This window comes from Heloderma suspectum, chromosome 4 (genome assembly GCF_057233095.1).
Source record: "Heloderma suspectum isolate Gila_16-S chromosome 4, 16-S_ref, whole genome shotgun sequence".
Lineage (NCBI taxonomy): Eukaryota > Metazoa > Chordata > Lepidosauria > Squamata > Helodermatidae > Heloderma > Heloderma suspectum.
In genome coordinates this window covers 21,044,920-21,068,779 of record NC_139461.1, presented here as the reverse complement: position 1 = coordinate 21,068,779, position 23,860 = coordinate 21,044,920, and the positions used below count along the sequence as shown (strand labels likewise).

The window sequence follows — 23,860 nt, the reverse complement described above, 5'->3', positions numbered from 1 at the left end:
CGGTTAGCCCCACCCCTGGGGGGGGGGGATGGGTGGAATACAGGTAGCCGGGGCAGGCTGCAAGAATGGGAGACTTTGCAAGTTCCGGGCACTCTAAATCCATGGCCGTTGAGCATTCAGCTTGGGCCATATCAAATTGTCCAGGTTACCCCAAGTGAGATTCTGATCTTAGTTTACCATCACAAAGCACATAGGAATGAAGTGTTTTTGCTTACACCTGCAAAGCTAATGGCTCCCATGTGCTTGCCGTGAATGTTGATCACTTCTGTTTTAAGGTGACCTTTTCTCCAATACCATTGCTTTGTGAATCTCGGGGCAGGTGCTTTTTGCTGGATTAGCATCTGCCCCTCTCCTGTTCAGAGGTGGAGGTGATACAGGGCACCAGAAGAGACTAAACCCAATCTAGGATGACTAGATGGTAAGAACACATTCCTTTCCCCTTAATAGTTGCATGAATGGGCGGGAGAGCAGCTTAAAGTTCTGGTTTGTTGTTGTTGTTGTTCTTCAGTCGTTCAGTCGTGTCCAACTCTTCGTGACCCCATGGACCATAGCACGCCAGGCCTTCTTGTCCTCCGCTCTCTCCCGGAGCGTGCTCAAGTTCATATTCATTGCATCCGTGATGCTATCTAGCCATCTCATCCTCTGCCGTCCCCTTCTCCTTTTGCCTTCAGTCTTTCCCAGCATCAGGGTCTTTTCCAGGGAGTTTTCTCTTCGCATTAGGTGGCCAAAATATTGGAGCTTCAGCTTCAGTATCTGTCCTTCCAATGAGCACTCAGGGTTGATTTCCTTTAGGATGGACTGATTTGACCTCCTTGCAGTCCAGGGGACTCGTAAGAGTCTTCTCCAGCACCACAGTTCGAAAGCATCAATTCTTCGGCGCTCAGCCTTCCTTATAGTCCAGCTCTCACAGCCATACATTACTACTGGGAAAACCATAGCTTTGATTAGACGGACCTTTGTCGGCAAGGTGATGTCTCTGCTTCTTACTTCCTCCCAAGGAGCAAGCGTCTTTTAATTTCATGGCTACAGTCACCGTCTGCGGTGATCTTGGAGCCCAAGAAAGTAAAATCTGTCACTGCTTCCATTTCTTCCCCTTCTATATGCCAGGAAGTGATGGGGCCAGATGCCATGATCTTCGTTTTTTTAATGTTCAGTTTCAAACCAGCTTTTGCACTCTCCTCTTTCACCCTCAACAAGAGGCTCTTTAGATCCTCTTCGCTTTCTGCCATTAGGGTGGTATCGTCTGCATATCTGAGGTTGTTGATAATTCTCCCAGCAATCTTAATTCCGACCTCTGATTCATCCAACCCAGCATTTGTCATGATGTACTCTGCATATAAGTTAAATAAGCAGGGTGACAATATGCAGCCTTGTCGTACTCCTTTCCCAATTTTGAACCAATCGGTTGTTCCATGTCTGGTTCTTACTGTTGCTTCTTGACCCTCGTACAGGTTTCTCAGGAGACAGGTAAGGTGGTCTGGTACTCCCATCACTTTAAGAATTTGCCACAATTTGTTGTGATCCACACAATCAAAGGCTTTAGCGTAGTCAATGAAGCAGAAATAGACGTTTTTCTGGAATTCTCTTGCTTTCTCCATGATCCAGCGAATGTTGGCGATTTGATCTCTAGTTCCTCTGCCTCTTCTAAACCCAGCTTGTACTTCCGGTAGTTCTCGGTTCGCATACTGCTGAAGCCTAGCTTGTAGGATTTTGAGCATCACCTTGCTGGCATGTGAAATGAGCGCAATGGTGCGGTAGTTTGAACACTCTTTGGCATTGCCCTTCTTTGGAATTGGAATGTAAACTGACCTTTTCCAGTCTTGTGGCCACTGTTGAGTGTTCCAGATTTGTTGGCATATTGAATGCAGCACTTTAACAGCATCATCTTTTAGGATTTTAAATAGCTCGGCTGGAATACTGTCATCTCCGCTAGCTTTGTTGTTACTAATGCTTCCTAAGGCCCACTTGACTTCACTCTTGAGGATGTCCGGCTCAAGTTCAGTGAGCGCACTATCATGGCTATCAGGGACATTCAGATCTTTCCTGTATAGTTCTTCTGTGTATTCTTTCCACCTCTTCTTAATCTCATCTGCTTCTGTTAGGTCCCTGCCTTCTTGGTCCTTTATCATGCCCGTCTTTGCACAAAACGTTCCCTTGAGATCTCCAATTTTCTTGAAGAGATCTCTAGTCTTTCCCATTCTGTTGTTTTCCTCGATTTCTTTGCATTGTTCATTTAAGAAGGCCTTCTTGTCTCTCCTTGCTCTTCTCTGGAACTTTGCATTCCGTTGGATATATCTTCCCCTTTCTCCCTTGCTTTTCGCTTCCCTTCTTTCCTCAGCTACTTGTAAAGCCTCATCAGACAGCCACTTGGCTTTCTTGCATTTCTTTTTCTTTGGGATGGATTGAGTTGCTGCCTCCTGAACAATGTTACGGACCTCCGTCCATAGTTCCTCAGGCACTCTGTCTATCAGGTCTAATCCCTGAAATCTATTCCTCACCTCCACTGTATATACCGGTTCAAAAGTACAAAATTAGGTGAATTCACATTAAAATGCAAACTGAATAAATTTCTCCCCCATCCCTGTCAACTAGCTTGGTCACAAATTCCTTGCTCATGTTGTTTACTCATGCTCTCCCCCCTTTGGCCAGAGAGCAGCCATACAGGCGCCAATGGCGAGAGGAGCTCCAGCAAGCTGAAGAGGCTCTGGTGATCAGCTGTGGGCAGGGCCAGCTTCACACTGGGAGGCAGTTTTGGGTGAAGTGTCCTCTGGTGGGCCTGTTCCAGTGTTGGTGGACCCTAGTGAGATTCTCTGGCTGTGGTGGCAGTGTTGTGCAGCTGAATCTACCTTTTTAATTCTCCAGAATGCCCCATAGCAATGCTGGGTTGGGGGCAATTTAAATTTCGATCCAGCCACCTGTGATGCTCAGAGTCCTGGGCCAGGAAAAGTCTATGGAGGAGGCAATCAACAGTTTACCCTGGCAGCTGCCTAAGAATCCCAGGTGCAAAGTTTCACCCTGGTGTCTCTTTTTGCTTTCTCCTCACCCTCACCTTGTATGTATGTAAGAAGGGCAAAGATTCATTTGAAGATGCCTGGATCCTGAGGAAGCTAAAGCTCAAACAAGAGCATCGGATCACCATTAACAACTCACTTTGGCTACCTGTGAGGTGTGGGGGGCCTTCTCAGAAATGTTGAGATGCAGATAGGGAGGGTTGTGTGTGCGCATATATCCCACTTTAAAACTGTAGAGAATTGCTGTCTGGCTGCTGTAAATGTGTCCCCTATGGCATGCCCTATCAAGAATGGCCTCGTGACAGATTTTTCACCTCCCTTGTTACATCTGCAAACTCTTGCCACATGCAGCCTTCACTGTGAGAAGATCCCCATCGCTTTTTATGTCCCTAGTGGCTCTTGTGATGTTAGTTCATCTACCTTTACTGGTAACCTAACTCACAAGGATGCAAGGCGTAACAGTGCAATCTAAAAAACTAAAAATTCTGGGCATTGTAGTTTGGGTATCTGTTCAATTCTACTAAAGAATGCTAGCACTATCAACACCCCCCATGTAGAATTTCCTGAGAATTCCTCTTCGTACTGTTCAGCTGGTTGAGTGGCTTACACTGTGAAATTGGAGGGCTGCTTCTGACCTCTGAATGGAGAAGTGTCTTCTGCCCATCCTTCACCCTGCCCCCCTCCAATAATTATGATTTTCAATAGCTTCTCTGAAAAATTGGAACCTCTGTAACAAAATGACACCAGGCTATAGCAGAGGGAGATGGGACTTCAGATCCACTCCATCAGCTCTACTGAGATACCAGCTCTATCAAGCTCCTTCTGTCAACTGTTTCCACTCAAGCTGGTCTTCATAAGAACTTTGCAAGAATTGTTGCCCGAGTTGGCTCCCCTTTTCCTTTTGTCTTTTAGATTGTAAGCCTGTAGGGCAGAGACTGTCTTTCTTAATCTTATGTAAGCCTCTCTGGTAGATTCTTTCACTGAAGTTGGGATTAAAAATGATTCCATCAAAAATTCCTGCCTGCTCTTTTCCTTTCTCAGTCTTGAACTGTGTAACACCCCGTTTTCCTTGCTTCCCCCCTCCCTCCACTTCATAGGGCTATACTGAACTCAGGGGTTTACTTCTGTGTAAAAACATATATTAACTGTTTCAGAAGTCTTATCCAGCATGTTTGTAATTCTTGAATAAATAATGAGTCCTGGTTCTGACACATCAAACTTTTAACATTTTGTAATTCAAACCGATCAATTACAAGTTAGTTTCTACATCTGCATGATGTATACGACTAAGCAGCAAAACTTCTTATATGGACCATCAGTTGAGAATAGATCATGAGACAAGTTAGTTTTATCCTATGAGTGTTATATCTGCGGCATGTTTTAAAGGTAGGCAGGGCACAGAACACAGCCAGTACACACACAAGCTAGGCAGTTGTTTTGATGCCATGAAGAAGCCTCCCCAAACCTGGTAACCTTCTGGTACAAGACATAACGCACAGGACTGAAAGAATTGGGCTGTTACAGCATTCAGGAGAAGAGGGACTGTGATGTGCAACAGTCAACCCTTCTCATCCAAAGCAGTGCACAGGAATGGGCTGAGGAGCTTAGACTTCCCTACAGAGAGGCCCTTTCAGAGTAATAGTTGAAGCAAGGGTACACCCAGATTTAAATGAGGCTTTCAGCTCAGTATCACATAACTGCATGAGAAAAACACAGCTTTGTGAATCCATCCAAGCTAGTATATCACATCAGCTTGAGAAGCAATGCTTTTTGTGTGTGCACTAGCACAGGAAGTCAACAACACCTTAGGCAACCCTTGAGAGCTGCTCTTAAGGACCAGAAGGCACATGTGTTAGTATATTAATAACTACCAGTCAGCACTACAGTAAATGAGGTCACAATAGTAGCACTTCAGTGAAACTCCAATACCTCCCCCACCACCACCATGTATGCACATAACTGCAGGCATACATTGAACAGGATATCCTCAATTGTGTACCTATTTCTTGATGAATACTGGAACGAAAGTATATGCTTCTCTGATGGCCTCATTGCTTTTATTGCAGAACTCCTTAATTGATTGAATGTGGATGCTAGAGAAATATATACACTCTCTAATAGTATATGAATACCACCTAATGTTTTCCTCCTGTAGCAGGCTCTAGTTGATAAAAGGCCATTCAGATGTCTGGGATCAACTGAATACATTTATTTGAAAGCAATTTTAAATATTAAAAAAGTAGAAATTAACACATACAGTACTCAAACGGTCACATTAAACACGTGATGAGACGAGTGTACTGATGTACGATGATTGTAACATTCAAATGAGACTTCAGTTTCCAACTAGTGGCGCTACCAGGTCTGCTTTCTATACACGTTGATGCTCTATGTCATAAAAAAATAAATAGCAATTGCTGTTCAACAGTAAAATAACATACCACTTGCAGAACATTGTTCCCTCTCACAGGGGGAAATCCCCCAACACAAACAGACTTCCCAAATATGTCACATACAAAATTGCAGATAGTGGCTCTGAGTTTCAAGACAATACTGTACTTAAACTCAACCTATATATCATACATGGTAATTAAATTCTCCTAAGGACTCTCAAATCACCCAGAACAGTCAACACTTGTTCCTGATGGAACTCATTTTATTTTTTAAAAAATTCATATTATACTACTTCAAAAAGCATACAAAATAATAGACCTTTGACTCTACATCATTTTACACATCTGGATCTTCTTTAAACATTTTGCTTTTCCTTTTTTAAACCAGTGGATTTTGAGATAATTTTAAAATATACTTGACAAAAAAGATAGATCAGTTTTGTTCTTTAATGCATCTGAAGAACACTGCATTGATGAACAATATGGAATGCTATAAGTCGTTGTTCTAGATTTCATATAAACAGCATGAGTCTGAAAACACTGAAATTGGTAACACAGCAGAGTTGATGCCAACAGGCTCACTCACTCATTTGTATGCTTATGTCTTTTAACAAAATGTGTCATGACACCGATGAAGCAATTGTTTAAAAACCACTTTCCAATAATAGCTGATAAATATTTTGCTTTTCTTCATGCAAGATTTCTTAGATTATGTTTTGTATGTTAACCATTTAAATAAGAATAAATATTCACTGAGTACAGGGGTTGTAAAACATCAGAAGTGAAAGCCTCAAGAGAGATTAATTTGAACTTGTGCTTTTGTGAAATGAAACATTTTGACATGGAGTCACAAGAATCTGCTACAAAGGAAAAGAAACTTGTGCTATTGCCCAAGTAACCTTTTGAGCAATATATGCCAGGTGAACCTACAAAACATATGGCCCATACAGTAAATGTTCTACTGATCATAAGCAAAACAAGAATATTCTGCTTTTCGTATAATCAAAAACAGGAATGGTCAGTATCATAAATAAATGATACATCATATCAGAAATGAATTATGTCCTTAATATATTGATTAGAACAAAGAATGAGTTTTTGCTGCAAGCAATGCAATGTTAGAACTATAAACCTACCACAGGTCAAAAGACATCCTTCCTAAGGTATTAACTTTGTGGTTCATGATTGTTGGCAGAGTCTCAGAATTCAATCCTGAGTCATAATTAGGATTCAATAAAAGCAAATGTAATTCCAGATATTACTGTCTGGTTTCACTAATTAACAGCTGATAATTTGCAAGAAAGGTTATTTTTCACTCATCTCAATAACCATTTTAAGTGTTTTGATTTTTCCAGGCAATAATACTAAATTAACATTATGGCTTAATATCCTCCAGTGGGTTGAAGGTTCAAACCCCCCAACAGCGAAGTTATTTTCTAGATGAGCCAATTAGTTAGCAAACAAATACTCATGTAAGCTCATCTTTCATGGCAAATGGATAATCACAACGTTGCACTGTTTAAAAACTTTTAAAAAGCTGACAGATGCCTGTAACTTTTCTGCATAATCAGAGTTTCCAAGGAAGGACCTGAATGCATGCAAATGGGAATAGACTATTTTTCTTATGAGTCCCTGGTTCAGTTAAAGGAAACCTCCAGCCAAAAGTCCCATATGCATTAATTCATCAGATACAGTTTTATTGAAGACTTTCAGATGGTTTTAAGTGAGGTAAATATCACAGGGAGAAACTGCAACTACATAATACAAACATGAAATGCTGTTCAAACACCATAAAATACTACTGGTTATCTGTAGCTTCAGTGAATATTTCTTTTGTTTGATGTGTACATTGAACACTTTTTTGAACAAATACCAAGGAAGTGGATTTCACAAGCTGTAAATTGTGTACATTTGTAGCTGTAAACTGGGCTGTAAATGAGCCAAAGCAGTTCATTTTGAAAACGGAATCTTAACTCTCTGCTAGTCATCTATTTTAAGAATACTGATCTATTAGGAATGGTAACTTCTGTACAGTTATACAGGACTGAATGAGACCAACTGTATTTAGAGAGCTGGTAGTTCATACACACAGACAAAGAGATCTAAGTGCTTGATGCCAAGGATGGCTTGAGCAAAACCAATAAGGCATGCCAGGTCCCAAGGCTACCATAATACTGGCAAAGGCAGAGTAACACCATCTATTTACAATACAAGTGTAAGTCACCTCATACGGTGAGCGATGAGTTCCCGTTCTGTTAACAGCCGTTATATATACATATATATCCACAATTGTGCACAGAATTACAGGGATGCAGCAGCTGTTTGCTTCGTGCTAAAAGCCCGTCTTGCAAGAAGGATGTGCAGTGCTCAAATTTCCAACTTGACTTAATCTGACAAAATGTGGACGAAGGATACTGGGAAAACCCCTTTCCTCTCTGGCTTTCCTTCAATGTGGCCAATCTGCAAAGAACAAACGTTTGTTTGAAAGACATTAGTTCTGTAGTATATCTTCTTGCAACTCTTACCTACACAAAGCTTTCAGGTGCTTCCACAATGCACATTATGTGCTGGCTGGCCAATAGTTTTGTGCTTCCATCTCCTTCATCTGAATCTGTCACCTACTTTTATATAGAAGCAAGTCTAATTGACTTTAGATAACTGTATTGATCTGGGGACTTGATTCTGTCACTTCCCAGTCATCAATCAGATTCGTTTGGTTATCAAGATGGAACAAGCTATTTGTGCAAAAGATGAGAGTTTATTGATAGAAAATGGATGCAAAATATATACATGCGAAGAAAGTTCACACCTCCCCTCAGTTGACAAAGCAGGCACCCTTGTCACAAGCTAATATGTCTATCCAAGTCCCCAAGACAGATGGGGAAGCCATTCCTAGGTCAAAGGTCCTCCAAGGTGGTAACACGTATTTCCCCTTGAAGTGAGGCCCAAAATCAAAACTAGCCCGCTTTCTTTTATAGCTTTCTCCCTCAGCTTAGGACCTGACTGGGAGAAGTATACAGAAACACCCTCTCCACTTAGAAGCGGGGGGGGGGCAGGCATACCTCCCCCTCGAAGGTCCTTGAAACATCCCATCCTGGGAAGCTAATAAGAGAAAGCCTCTAGTATTCCTACTTAGGAGCGAAATCCTCCCAACTCATGTGTGAAATAAGCCATCCCTCTTTGAGAAAATGGTGAGGTAACTAGGCATATGCACAGTTGTTGACATATGAAACTGCACTTGCTTGATCCCATTTCAAAGTATGTGACAGGCTCATTCTAGAAGTCCCTGCCCCCAATCAAGGGCCCTCCTTTTGTTAGCTAAAGCCTCCTAATCTCTGCTAACTGTGTTAAACTACATAGGTCTCTATACATTTAGGGACTCTGAAGTCCACATTTTCTGCTCACCAACCAACTCACTAGATACCTCCACACATGGGTAACCACAAATGCCCACACTAGGACCATGACCTTAAGTTAAAATAACACATTTATGTAAGTTATATAATATTTGACAGGATTCACAGACCAGTAATACCAGCCTCAAATATTCAGAGCTCTAGGCCTGCCACATGCATTAAAAAAGAATAGAGAGGAATTGTCAAGGGACATGTTTTTCACCTCACACTGAAACAAAGAACAAATGATTTCAAATGCCCCAACCTGGCCCAGACGTGTTCCATAATTAAGTCAGAGATAGTAGTGAAACTGAAAATATTTGGTATACTTCCAAGTATGAAGTGTTTCAAAAATACTCATCTTCCTGAATTAGATGTAGGGAAACTCAGGCACTTGCCTACTAATCATATGCTTTTTCCTTCTTAGCATAATCCTTACCTGAAGATGTGTATAGGTGCAATCTGCTCAAGAATGATGGAGATTATAGAGCTGTTGTTGCCCACTCTACAGCAATGGGCAAGGGCTGTACCTCAATGGCAGAACACATGCTTTGCCTGCAGATGGTTCCAGGTTTAATCCTTGCATCCCCATGTAGTAGTAGGAAACATTCCTGTCCAAAACCTTGGAGAGCCACTGCCGGCCAGTGTAGATCACAGATGGGCTGCATGTAGCTCCCAGCCTAATTTCAAAAGCCCTCTGCAAACAGTCAGTTCAGACCATTGGCAAGAGCGATCTGTCCCTCCCTGAGCAGCCTGCTTTGGGGCGGGGGGGGGGGGAGAGAAAAAAAAGGGGGAGGCCTTGCCCCTGACTTGCCTGCAGTCCCTGATTATCCCTGTGGGAATGTGGCCCTCAAGAGATAAAAAAGATTCACCACCTGTGCCGTAGACAATGCTGTGCTAAAAAGACCAACTGTCAGACTCGGTATAAGGCAGCTTCCTATGTTCCTACACACATTTAGTTTTTGGTCCAAATGTGGTCTCCCATCCAACTGGTTTTAGGCTGCAATCCTACTGAGATTGTTTACAGCCTCCAAAGTCAGAGGCTGCCAAGTATCCAATGCAGGTCAGCTGTAGCACGGAGGCAATCCTCGCCTCTGTGCTTTGGCTGACCTGTATTCTTAGCTAGACAGCTGATTTTGGCTGTCTAGTCATGGCTTCGGGGAGGGAAGGAGGCTGTGTGGCACATAGAAAGCTGTGGAACGTAGCTTCTGCAGTCTCCTCCCCTGGGACCACCCCCTTTTCCCCATCTCCGCATTCCACTTCCAAGCATGGAGGTGTAGCTGGTGCGGAGTGAACCGCGCCAGCTATGAGGGGGTGGGGAACGCGGTTTCTGGGAACCGCATCCAGAACCGTGGCCCTGATCTCAATTTCTGGAAACTGAAAAATCCTATGGCCCTCTAGACAGTGTCTAGTGGCCACAGGATTGCTCCCTCCCAGTGTTTTCCTACACTTCAAGTTATATCCAGTTCCTCCTCTCAGAGGAGTGAAAAAGCAGCTTCCATGGATGTGTATATGGCTTTTGTGGGAATCTGTTAGCTAGTGCCAATGATATCACAAGAGCTCAAGTAACACAAACACATCCATGACTTCCAAGAGTTTTGAAAAAAAATTTTTTAAGTGTTATACGTTTGTTTAAAGAAAGGTTAAGGAAAGGTGCTTATTTTTTATTTTTTCATGTGGTTCTTTTAAAAAGAGTAGGAAAAGAGTGCAAGGCTACCTATGCCCCTGAGCAGGACTTGCATTCACTTAGGATACAAAAGGTTACTTTAGGAATGCCCCCAAACTTGTGCAAACACAGAGGAATGTTTTCCTTTGACCAATAGATCTGTGTCATATCATTAACTGCTTTTTACAACAGTTTCAAAAAACTGTTTGCCATGAGGTCTTACTAGGAATGCATGCCCTTTGGGGTGTGCAGAACTACTACTGTCAGTCTTTGGAGTTTAGCCTAAATATTTGTGTCTTGTCATCATGCCAAGGGACTTCTAGCTGTGATGATAAGGACAGGATTTTGCTTTATCTTGCTACATGCCCTTTATGCCCACTTTTACGTGCAAGGCCGTGCATACTGCAGCACAGTCTTCAGTTGCTTCTCTACTGCACCAGGGTAACACTGTGACTTGTGAACTTGCACTGGTGCAAGGATTCTTGTACCTGAGCCTATCCATGTTTTGCCTTACACAGTCAGTGTAGGATCAGGCAATCTGAATTCAAATCTATCTCCAGCTGAAGTCATTCTCTGATGAGGTTCCGCCGGGCTTTAAAAACCCGGCTGTTCAGGAGGGCATTTGGGGTGGGTTAGGGGTTTTTAGAGCAGTGTTGTTTTGTTCAGTTGATTATGTAAATTTGTTATTAGTATTGTACACTGCCTAGAGTGGCCGGCCAGATAGGCAGCTAATAAATCTAATATAAATAAATGAATGAATGAATGAATGAATGGTCACTGATTATAATAGCGTTCCACTTGATCCTTAAAACTACAGAATATGGCTTGCAATTATAAGCAAGATTTCAAATCATTTAATTTGTTACTGTGCTTTTAAACCATGTAATAACTAAAGTTCTCTAGAACACAATTAGGAATGTTGCATATGCTAAAACTATAGTGCTACACTATGAAATAAATTGTTATGCAATACTTGAATTGCTGTGCGATGGATTTATCTTTTAAAAGATACATACCCACCACTCTTGGTCCTCTTCACCTGTTACAATAATAACTTCACCTTCCACAAAGGTAAGCTCATCATCATTATCTGCCTGGCAATCATAGATTGTCTTCACTCTCCTAATTTTGTTCTTGCCCTTAAAAAAAATTACATTATTAGAAGGCAGGAAAATAATTCTGTAATTTTATTCTTTAGCTGGTAAGAGCAAATCCAGTGAGTATTGCAGTATATTTACGTCTGTACCTAGAATAAACCTTGTTTCAAATATTTTAAACTAAATCAATACCTCCTAAAATCTGGAGTTTTATTTCATTTAATATTAGTTTTAGGATTTTTTCTCAGTTTAACCAAAATATCCAACGAACAGAATACTGAAAGCAGTAAAACATGCTGCCCACATCACATCTGAAAAACAGCTCTGATATAGCGAACTACAGAATCAAAGAGCCCCTGCTATTGGGTGGTATAGAAATGTAATTAATTAATTAATTAAGTAAGTAAGTACTTATATTGCTCATTTCCTGAGTGCTTAAACTGATTCACGTATGTTAGCTTGTTAATCTTTGCAACAATCCTGTGAAGAAGGCTAATACCATTATCCTCATATTATGGATTGGGTACTTTACTTATTAAAGATACCTAACATTTAAGTGCTGTACAGATACTGAATGATAAGACAGTCCCTGCACACAGGCTCACAATTTGACATGATAAAAAGGGAAGAGAAATAGGGATGGAAGAGCTGGAGCTCCTTCACTGGCTGATGGATGTGGCCAGGCTGGTCTCCCCCTTGCTAAGAAATTCTTCCTGGGAGACAGGGAGTGTAGGCTTCCAGTGGCCATTGGCTGGATGAGGCCAAAGTGTGCTGCTCTCCTCATCCCAGAGCAACTGTCAGTTGGAGCTACATGCTCTTATAGGCAGGGAACAGCAAAACAAAATCACTGCAGCTGGTCCTACACTGGCCAATGGATAGGGCCAGGTTGGTTTCCCCCCTTCCATCATGTTCATCCTGGGAGACTGGGGGTGCAGCCTCCCAGTGACCCTTGGTCTCCTGCCAATGGGTGAGACCCTTTAGTTCTCCAGTCCCAAGCTAGCTGTCACAGTTAAAGTGAAATAACTGAGAACTGAAGGGGGGGGGGAGGACAGTTTTAGGCCACTTAATCAAAATTGGGAAATCTGAAAATGCACATTTTAGTATTAATAGTTGCAAAACTTTAAATTTTATTCATCAAAATATAGCTCCAACAGACACTTACGAATAGTAGAAGCATAGGTATCATTAACAGAATGATGATGATGATGATGATGATGGTCATGGTTTCTCAGATAAGCTAATTTTATAATACATGATGGTGTCTGTACAGCCAGAGATTAAAGTCAGCTGAGGTGCAGTGGAAAACTGTATTGGCATTTGGGGCAAAATGCATTAAGGAAGCTAGTCTCTCTAAGCAACTTCACTGCATGCACCCAACTCCCCTTGGGAATTTTTTGTCAAATAACTATTAGACTGTAAAAATCCCACAGCAGTGGTGACAGCCGCAAAACCTTGATCCAATATGAAACAGAAAACATCTACCTACCATATTTATTTTTCTAGGAAGTGGCACTGGGGTCTCTGGCAATGCATGGGTTACATCATTGGAGTCTTCAGATGCTTGCTTTTGGATGGTCTCTCTAGACTGTACCTTAGGAGAAAGATCTATGGAGTGGGATTTTTGATTTGCCTCCAAGGGCTGAGACTTTGGTGATACTTCTCCACCTGGAGTTTTGACCAAAGAATCTCCAAGCTGAGGCTTTGGAGGAAGGTCTTTCATTTGGGGCTTTGGAGGTAAGTCTGCAAGTTGTGGTTTTGGTGGCAGATCTCCTAATTGAGGTTTTGGGGGTAATTCTCCTGGCTTTGGGGGTAAATCTCCAATCTGAGGTTTCTGGGGTAGTTCCAGAGGCTGAGGCTTTGGGGGTAAATCTCCAGGTTGTGGTTTCTGTGGCAGATCAATAGAAAGTGAAGCTGATTTCTGAAAGATTTCAGAATGTTGACTGGATTTATCTATTGAAGGAAGATGAATGGTTTCTATTTTTCTTAGTGCCACTGAAATAGAAAGTAAACACAATGATATGAATTTCAGAGAAATCCCCAGTTTCCCTATCTTTCCATAAGATAACAGTTCCACTGACTCCTCACTCCCATTCTGTGGCTTCTGTTTACACTTCATGCCACTGTGGGGCTATCCCAGACATGTGTCCTGACCCACGACCAGCAGGAGAAATAGTGATGTGCACACAGCCTGTAAAGCACAATCCTGTTTAACACAGGAAAATAGAAAAAATTACATGTGTGTCCCTCTAATTCTCCCTTCTAGACTAAGAGGCATATGTACAAAACAGGGCAGCACTATAGCAACTGCATTCCTGGCTCTTGCCTCTCCCAAGTGCTGAAGTGTCCTAAACTTAACAAAACACCCCAGGATTAGGCAAATACATTACATGGAGTCATCACTTCTCTTCATGGACTTTTATTTTAGTCAGGGTGGGAAACTGTTTTTGGCCCAGAGGTCAAAATGGCTTTAGATAAGCACTTCAGACTCCACGTGCCAGCATTGGCTGGGTCTACAGTCCAAAGTGGGCTGGCATATGGCCCTGACATGCTTGTCTGCAGCCAATTCACACATGCACACAAATACCACTCATCCATTTGCTCACATACATCCCCCTATCCACAGACACACACCATATTCTCAAGCCCTCCTCCCTCCCTCTCTCACACACACATGCACACGCACATACATTCAGTGTTGTGTGGTAAGAAGGGAGCTCCTCTCTTCGCAGCACAGCAGGCAGCATCCAGCCCAAGAGTGACCATCTGTTTTAAACAATCCTTCCAGATGCAATTCCAAACACACATGCAGACACACAGACTGCAGATGCAATTCCAGACACACATGCAGACACACAGACAGATGCAATTCCAGGCACACATGCAGACACACAGCAGGCAGCATCCAGCCCAAGAGTGACCATCTGTTTTAAACAATCCTTCCAGATGCAATTCCAAACACACATGCAGACACACAGACTGCAGATGCAATTCCAGACACACATGCAGACACACAGACAGATGCAATTCCAGACACACATGCAGACACACAGCAGGCAGCATCCAGCCCAAGAGTGACCATCTGTTTTAAACAATCCTTCCAGATGCAATTCCAAACACACATGCAGACACACAGACACTGGGAAGAGGGGGCCGAGAGTGGGAGAGAGAAAAATTGGTCTGGGAAAGATCTGTGCCTGAGATTTTAGAGAGATCCCGTCAGTCAACAGTAGACAATTCTAGGCTAGATAGTCCAATGGTTTGATTCAGTTTAAACCAGTTTGCTCACATGTATATTTTAAATAACTCTTACCTTTTTGAGGTAGTTTTGGAAGAACTCTTGGGCCCAGTGCAGTTTTAGCAGTCCCGGTGCTGATGAACAAATACACAAGAGGTTACACTTCTATAATGGAAGATCCATATGCCTCATATTTACAGTACCAGACATCAATATTACCAGCACAAACATTTCCCACAGAACAGACTGGAAACCTCACAGTAGTGTTGATTGCGGGCTTCCCTTATTCAAACAGAAGAAAAGCTGTATAAACACAACACAGCATTACAGTTACACAGCAGATGTGGTTAACAAAGTTTGCATATATATTTCTTTAGAAAATGGATTATTGAAAGAATACTGAACTATATATCTTGAACTATTCAAATAAGAGACCACAAGAATAGAAGCTGAATGGAGCTGAAAAAGAACTATGAGTCGAAACAACAATGATAACATGTTGAATTCTGAAGGATTTCAGCACACAAATTTGTGCTGCATTCAAGCTCCTGCACCTGCCACATTTGAAGATTTCTGTTGATTTAGGTAGTCACATTTCAAGAGTTTGTTTCTTTTGGAATATGATATTTATTTGAAGTTTGATCATGTAACAAGTGTTGAAACAGCGTTGCCTTTAGTACATGAAAGCACTCCATTATTTTTTATTTGGGGGCGGGGAAGACCCTTATAAATAATTTCTTGAAAGATAGCATTGAAGTTGATGACTTTGTCCAAAAAAAAAGATACAAAGAGTAAACTGAGATATTTTTTATTGGCCTCTTGAGGTTACTGATGCTTTAGATCATTGTAATATACACAGAAGTAGTGTATGGATTTGACCTTTGTTGAGTATTTTTAAACTATAGTTTTAGTATTTAGGAAGTCTTTGGCTGCCAGTTTTAAACAGTTAACTATCCATAGCTGATCAATACATTTCATACAAAACATACACCAAAATTGTTTTAGGTGAATTCAATTTTGTTTTTGTACTAACAAAGATTAGTAAGGGAAAATCTTTCCCCCATTAAAAGTATCAGAAATACAGTTGTAACATCACATCAAAATATAGCTTGCATAAAATTACATAAAATCATTTTTGTTGTTAAACAGAGCTTTACTAAGATTCTTAGAACCTAACAGCTTAACGGTAAATAGAATTTCCTAAATATTTCTTGTTCTTAGACTTCTAGTCCTAACAGCTTAAAAAGGAGAGATCTCATTCTAAGTACGAAGTTCTCATTCAGTTCTGAATAGGCTATTCAGATGAATATAAGTATCTCCCACAATCCTAGCCAACAGATAACACTGATCCTGCAAGGTCCTTAAATCAAAGCTTTCTATGAGGAGTTCCTCCTTATTTTCCTCTTTACAAACATATTGACTCAGATCCCCAGATCCCCTACTTTATCTTTCACTCCTCCATCTATATTCTGTCTTCAGAGTTCAAATCTATTAAAAGTAGGCACTACAAACTCCATAGATAGATTTTTATCCTATTTTTTTCTTGCTCTGAGGTCAGATTTTGAGAAAAATTATATGCTTTAGGTGATCAGAACAAATATGTTATGTATCAAGTTTCATTATTTGCAACAGCTTCTTTTAAAATTAGATGGAATTATGTGTAATTATATACGTTACGGAAATTGATTGATTGATTCTCTATTGTGGATCTGTTTGGGGGTTTTCCTCTTTTTTCACTCCTGTTTTGCAATGACCTTTTGTTTTAAGCAAATAAAAGTTGAACTGAATAGGTTATTCAGCTGACAGGTACACAGGCCTCGTAAGTGTCTAATAAGAAGTTCCCACATTCTAAAATCAGCAAGTTTTTATACCTTTTTGTGTAGAAATTACCTCATAGCTAACATTCTCTACTATCCCATATATTAGGGCTCACCGTCTTAATTATCTTATTGTTACTCAATCTTCCTAAAAATTAGAACATACCAAAAGAAGAACATACACCTTTCAGGCTAGGTAAAATCAATTCTGAATCATACCTTTGAAAAGATAACTCCTTAGTCAAAATTAGCTAATTAAACCTAAGTCTATAACTTTTTCCAGACATCTGTATATCAAGCTTTCTGATGTGCATACCATACACAATATTTTTTTGCTCATTAATTGATAAACAAAAACTTTAAGTGCTCTTTTGATCTGAAATAATACAATCTTATACCGGTTTATTACTCAAGTAACTCTTTGGCACAAGTGATAAGGCTTTAACTCAGCATTTTCTCTTCGGTATCATCCAGATCATCTTGACAACTATTTTTATGCCAGTTAACAAGAACTCATTGTGACCCTGCTTGTGTCTTTGTGTGCCTTCCCTTTAATACAATTACTGCTTTTTACTTATTTACATTTTAAAATTCTTAATCATTAAACATTTGGTATTTGCATTAATAAGACATCCTATTTTTTTTTAAAAGAGGTGCATTAGCAAGAGGTGCATTTTCAGTTGTCTTCCCAGGAAGTCCAATAAAGCAAAAACAGCTATTTCCTAAAAATCCAGGACAGCAGGACACTACTTCACTAGATTTGCCAATATTTGCAAAACGGTTGAAATTTACATTTGTGCCAGGTCAAGTTGGCGCTGTAATGAAAAAACACAGCAACGGATCTGGAGCCATATGGGGCAGGATCTATACTCATAAGAACATCCATCTGCACTACAGAATTTCCGGAGCTTTCCCCCTTTGACTACAGCCTCTTGTGCCCTCTTAAAAAATCATCAACAGAATGGGAGGAGCTGCAGTAAGAATGAGGAATTCAGAGTGACCCACTGCAATGATTTCTTCCAGTTCTAGAAAACTGTTTTCTGACAGGACTCATAAGTGCTGGTCATAGATCTTTATTATGTGAAATTGGCAGATCTCGTTAATCACCCATCAACCAAAAATAACTGCAGCAAATCTAAGCATCAGAACCTTGTTCCTGCCATTTTCTTCCCTGTGACTGTTATTTCTGAAATAGTGATTAGTTTTTAATCACTTCGGAGTTGAAAGCAGGAGAAGCAATATGAAAGTTGTGTGATACATCCCTCCTGCCAAGACGTCATCCTACAGAAAACCCTGATCCCTAGACATAAAGTGAAATTAAGAATGGAAATAGATTACTTAACTTGGTTTGTTTATTTGCAGTTATGAAACTTTCATAAGAAGTTATACAGAAATAGATTTCAAATACAAGAATGTACTGAATTTGAGAAATGATACCAAACTGAAAATGCAAACTCTTGCTATGTTTCTACTGTGAGGAGGAACAAATTAGACAGCATGATAAAATGGGGTCAAGATTTAGGGCCTATTATAACATTTGATATTTGGGAATATCTGTGGTTGAACAATTTTTTTTTCATTTTATCAATAACATTGTATTAAAATGATGATGTGACACCATGTAACACCTGTGAAATTGTAAATGATATATCGTACAGTTAGCAAGACATGTTGGAAATGTTAAAATGAAATGGAAAATTATTTTGATCTATGGTGGACTTGTGCAAGCTGGTTAAAGAAAAAGGATAAGATAAAATTAATAACACATATTAATTTAGAAATGGATCTGTTATTGTTTCTATTAAGTGATGCAAGATATCTGCCTGTGAATTCTCAAGAGTTTACTATGTATGTAGTAATGGTTATGAATGGTTATAATGTGTTGTTCTAAAAAGCCACCTTGAGCACTACTTTTTTGGGTGGAAAGGCAGGGTATAAATCAAGTAAATATATAAATGTGCAGAACTATAATAATTCCTACTATTATGAATAGAGAGTAAAATATATGTTTCTGCAGCTATGTCAAAAATCACTTAACCATGTGAGAAATAAGGGAAGGAAGACAAAGACAAAACCATTTTCTGATAGGATGGAAACCATTTGTTGGATACTGGTACAACAGAGCCAGTATCTACAGATAAGCAGCAGAGACATCACCTTGCTGACAAAGGTCCGTCTAATCAAAGCTATGGTTTTCCCAGTAGTAATGTATGGCTGTGAGAGCTGGACTATAAGGAAGGCTGAGCGCCGAAGAATTGATGCTTTCGAACTGTGGTGCTGGAGAAGACTCTTACGAGTCCCCTGGACTGCAAGGAGGTCAAATCAGTCCATCCTAAAGGAAATCAACCCTGAATGCTCATTGGAAGGACAGATAATGAAGCTGAAGCTCCAATATTTTGGCCACCTAATGCGAAGAGAAAACTCCCTGGAAAAGACCCTGATGCTGGGAAAGACTGAAGGCAAAAGGAGAAGGGGACGGCAGAGGATGAGATGGCTAGATAGCATCACGGATGCAATGAATATGAACTTGAGCATGCTCAGGGAGAGAGCGCAGGACAGGAAGGCCTGGCGTGCTATGGTCCATGGGGTCACGAAGAGTCGGACACGACTGAACGACTGAACAACAACAACAACGATTGCAAGCTCTGTTTGTTTAGTTGATACAATATATTTTTGTATGTGTGTTTTAGTATAAATAATAACTAAATAAATTCCTCATCCCCTTCTCCCCACAGGGGATTCACCACACAAAGGAGACAGTGCAGACAGAGCTACTGAGCTTGACACTATGTACCGTGTCCCTATGTCTAGAAAAGCTAATGAAAAGTGGTGATATAGGAACAACTCAGTTTTACTATAAATATAAAAAAAATATTTTCTTTGGACTCATGAAAGTCTAGCCACATCTGGATTAATATTCTTGCATGGCTATAGTGACTACAAAAAAACAATGCAAGTATAAACAGCTTACCCTGATTGTTGAGACATCCCCTCAAATTTGTTTGCAGTCTTCGTGGCTGGTGGACCCAAATCATTACCTAAGGATTAAAATATTAAACATATCTTTTTATTTTAAATTGAAAAAGTAGCAGACATTAATGTAACAGGTGATTTTCCTACTAAAAGTTATAGGGATCCTTTTTTTGTTAAACTTTGCCACAATTTAGTCCATATAAGGAAGTCACTATTTCTGTAAGGATTCTAAAAATCACAGAGTTCACCAAATTGTGCCAAGAAGCAGAAGAGAATACTCTTGAATTTTACCTCTGTGAAACACTGGCATATTGTGGAAGTTTCATACTCAGAGGATACTAAGAATTCTCACACTTTTGTGAGAACCTCTAATTCTGTCACCTCCTTTCACTACAAAACACTGAATATGCATACCTTCAGAAGAGCTATGTACAAAGTGTTTATTTGTATTGGTAGATCAGTTGATGGGAACAAATTCAACCTCTCTTGAGAGGAATTAAACTGGAACCTAACAAGAAAAGTTAATAATTTAAGACAATTAAGGACTGATTCACAGCCACCTAGAACATCAATGTAAACCTTTTGGGTTATATCCAAAGGTGTCATTCCACTGACAGAAAGAAGTAGCTCCATCAGTGGACCCGGGGGGCGGGACTCCCTCCAGAGCACATTTTCAGGCAGCATGAGGGAAGAGGGAGAAAGTCCCATCACTCTAGCAGATGTCTGCTAGCACAACGTTAGATTTAATCCTTTGTGTGAGCTAGGCCTCAGGTAGCATCATCAATACTATCAACAAAAAATACATTCTTGGGAAAGAAAAGGGTCAGTATGATGATTGAATAGGGTACCACCAGAACTATGCTTCATGGTAACTGCCTTTGCCACAGGCTTCCTGAGAGCGTGAGCTCTCCCTGAGCCAACACTCTCATCATCTGAGAAACCAAAAGGTTCACCCAGAATGGGAAGGAGTGGACAGGCTCAGCCAAAATGCATGGGAGGCTGAAAGACCATTTAAAATGCTCTGTTTGCTTCAGAGAGGGGAGGAGGAACAGATAGAGGCTATTTAGCAACAGAGACAGCCAAAAGCCCCAGAAAGTTGGAGACTGGGAAGGCAGAGAGGTGTGAGCCTCCTCTCATGGAGACAGTGTGAGAACACAAGACAAAAGGTAGGAGAGGGCTTTAACATAGGAGCAAATCAAATCCTACAACCCCACCCCACCCCAGTTAAAGGCAGCTTATTTTGTTTTTCATATCCTTGCTTACCCCTCTAGAGGACAGTATTGTGAGTAACACAAAAGGTTTCTTGTTGTTTTGGATTATTTAGCCCTTGCCTGCTCCGTTCCCCAGAGGAACTGGGAAACCCATTTGTTTTCATCTTGCTGTGTTATAAAATTATTAAATGCTGGGTACCACTGGCTGAAGGGCCCAATGCAGGCTATCCCCACTGGGAGTCAGGTGCCCATTGGAGCCCCTTAGATTTGGTCACCCGCATAAGAGCTGGCAGGTTCCTGTTCTCTGCCCTGGCCCTTCCCATGATTCAAGCCCAGAGGGAGCTTGCTACAGTAGCCAACATTAATTCAGAATTCATTTTCTATTTAAGATGCTAGCAGAATTAATGCTAGGAACAACTGAAATAACAAGGCTGTGCTAATGGCAAAGATAGGTAAGAAATAAAAAAGAACAGAAATTAACAGAAAGGCAAGAACATAAATTAATCTGTAGTATCAGAAGATATTTAACTCAGGAAAGGAAAGCAGCAAAGCTAGCCTGTTGCCATTTTTTTACATAATAAAGAACATCCTTTCAATGCAGAGGTAGCAACCTTTTTATAGTTAGGGGTTGCATGGTGGTAGTAGACAAAGACAGAGCCAAAAGTAGGCCGGGCCACCATCTTCCTCCCCCTCTCTCTTTGCCACCCCCTTGTCTCCCACCCAATGGGCTGCCAGGGGAGGGACAGAATGCTCCTGGCAGAGATCTGAATGGATAGCTTGCAGAGGGCTTTTAAAATCAGGCCGAGGACTACATGTGACCGTAGGGCTGCAGGTTGCCCATCCCTGTTCTAATAGTTCACAGTACAGCACTTATGAAAGTTTGATTTTAGTTTGATTTAAAAGCCATTACAAACCTTTAGACCTCCCTCAAGCAAACTGCAGTATTTTGTTGCCTTGCTAACATTTCCAAGTTTATATATGTGTGTGTCAGTTTTGTTATAATTTCAATATACAGGTGCCAGCTCTATGAAAATACTGCTTAATTCAGAGGTGACCCAAAATAGAGATGCAAGGCCAAGATTTTAAATTGCAAACAGCATACATATACAAAAATACAAACAAATTCAGTGAATAAAAACAGATTAAGCACAGGTGTTCTCATCTGTCATGCAACAGCTGATGACTTACTAACACCAAATACAATGCATAGTACAATATTTGGCTGTGCCAGGGAAAAAAATAACCCACTCCAAAAATGCTTCAGTTCTGTTGCCAGCTCTACCACAGACTCAGAATCTGTTTTAGTTTTTAGGTTGTACTTTATCTTTTGTATTATGCTGGTTTAATTATGTCACAAACAGCCTTCTCTGCATTGATAGAAAGGCAGGATGTATAAACAAAACAAACAAACGAACAGCATCACCTGGTCAATAATTGTGTCTCAATGAGGAACAGTATTGTATGCCCATCTCTGTAAAAAGTTACTCACAAAGCAATCCTATGCCGCACAGACAGTGTCTGTGGGGGCCATAGGATATTTTGGCTTCCTGGCTCTGGACTCAGAGCCAGGAAACTGTGCTCCCCACCCCCTCACAGCCAGCACAGAAAGAACCACACTGTCTGCTACAAAACACGAGTTTGTAGGGGATGAAAGGGGGTGTTCCCACAGGCAGGGAGGGGAGGAGACTGGGGACGTGGGGCTATGAGGTATCCCCAGCTGTCCCCAGCCTCCTTCCCTCCCCATCCCCGAAGCCTCTAAAATGCAGAGTGGGAGGCACAATGTGTTGCTATTGAAGTTAAAACCATCACATTTGAATATACAGCTCAAGCAACTCCTTAGACCTCTTTTACAATTAAAGTTGAAGAATTTAAAGTTCCTGCCAGGAACTTTAAAGTTTCCTGCCAGGAAAACCTAATGCATAGAAATATCACATTGGCCCAAGTAATTTAGCCAAGGAAAGGCTGACACCTGAAATTTACTTAGGGATGCCACCAGAAACAAATGAAGCTGCAAGTCTTTGGAATGACCTGAGGAAAAAAATATCAAAGAACATCAGCAGAGTAATCAGCTGGAGTTTTAAATGTATAATTAGAAATCACTTAATTCAGATATCACACTTAACCATGGTTTGCACTAATCTTACACAGAACCAAAACTATGGTTTGAGCTTCCAAATGTACAGGAAAAACATGGTGAGAGCTGCTTGCCTGCTTCCAGTTTGTATCTGCTCAGCACTCCCTTTTCTAGATGGCGGGCCCTCTGGAGGTGCAAGCAATAGTTTGCCAATCTGGGCATCATCCCAAACTGTAGCACAAACTATGATTCCCAAACTTCAAACCATGATTTTGGCTTCTGGTTTGCTGGCCAATGGTTTAGCAATTCAGACGTCCCACCAAATCATAATTAGGCTTCCTTAGCCGTAGTTTGGTGAGATGTTTGAACTGAGCCATTAGGAATAGCCTCAGCATTAATACCAGAAAAACACACACAATTACCCGAGAGTTATCTTTACTTAGTACTTCACAACTCACCCCAAGGAATTTGGCCCTTACTCTGGGGTCCATGAGGTAGTGGGCTTGGTGGGTCAGAGAGGGTTCTTTTGTGTCCAGGGGGTGGGGGAGGGGGCCTCTTCTTAGACAGAGTGGAGCTGCCACTAGTGGTTTGAGTGCTTAAAGGGAGGGTTGAAGGAGGGCCAGACGGACCTGTAAAATCAAACAAATATCTTCTTACAAACACAAGGATGGGTTAAAACCAAGGTAGCACAGAGGAAACGCAAAATCAGACCACAGTACACAGTAAGGCTTAACAAAGGACTGAAAAACAAGAAGCCATTCCAAACATTAGTAAGATTAACAACATTTGTATTTCACTATAAGCCTTTCTGGAAAATGCAAGTACTTTGACTGGAACAGTGTACGTATACAGACACACACACATACACACACACACACACATGGAGTATCATAGAGAAGCTACTGCAAAGGAATTTCAGTTTAATATTTAGATACTGCAGGCAGCACTTACATTACTTAATCATTATGGCTAACGTCAGTCCCATTTA

At 40.9% G+C, this 23,860-nt stretch overlaps 1 protein-coding gene across 6 annotated transcripts in view; it reads right to left on the bottom strand.

Moving 5' to 3' along the window:
- Positions 1–4,218: 4,218 nt before the first annotated feature.
- The window catches only part of ASAP1 (ArfGAP with SH3 domain, ankyrin repeat and PH domain 1), a 253,995-nt gene continuing 234,353 nt past the window's right edge, over positions 4,219–23,860 (bottom strand). For all 6 annotated transcript variants that reach the window (XM_084848792.1, XM_084848795.1, XM_084848794.1 and 3 more), the window contains 6 exons: positions 23,331–23,501; positions 19,586–19,652; positions 14,873–14,931; positions 13,049–13,554; positions 11,482–11,604; positions 4,219–7,864 (listed from right to left, as the gene is read on the bottom strand). In XM_084848792.1, coding sequence (XP_084704918.1) covers positions 7,790–7,864; positions 11,482–11,604; positions 13,049–13,554; positions 14,873–14,931; positions 19,586–19,652; positions 23,331–23,501 — 1,001 coding nt within the window. In that variant the 3' untranslated portion in view covers positions 4,219–7,789. The remainder of the gene's footprint in view (positions 7,865–11,481; positions 11,605–13,048; positions 13,555–14,872; positions 14,932–19,585; positions 19,653–23,330; positions 23,502–23,860) is intronic.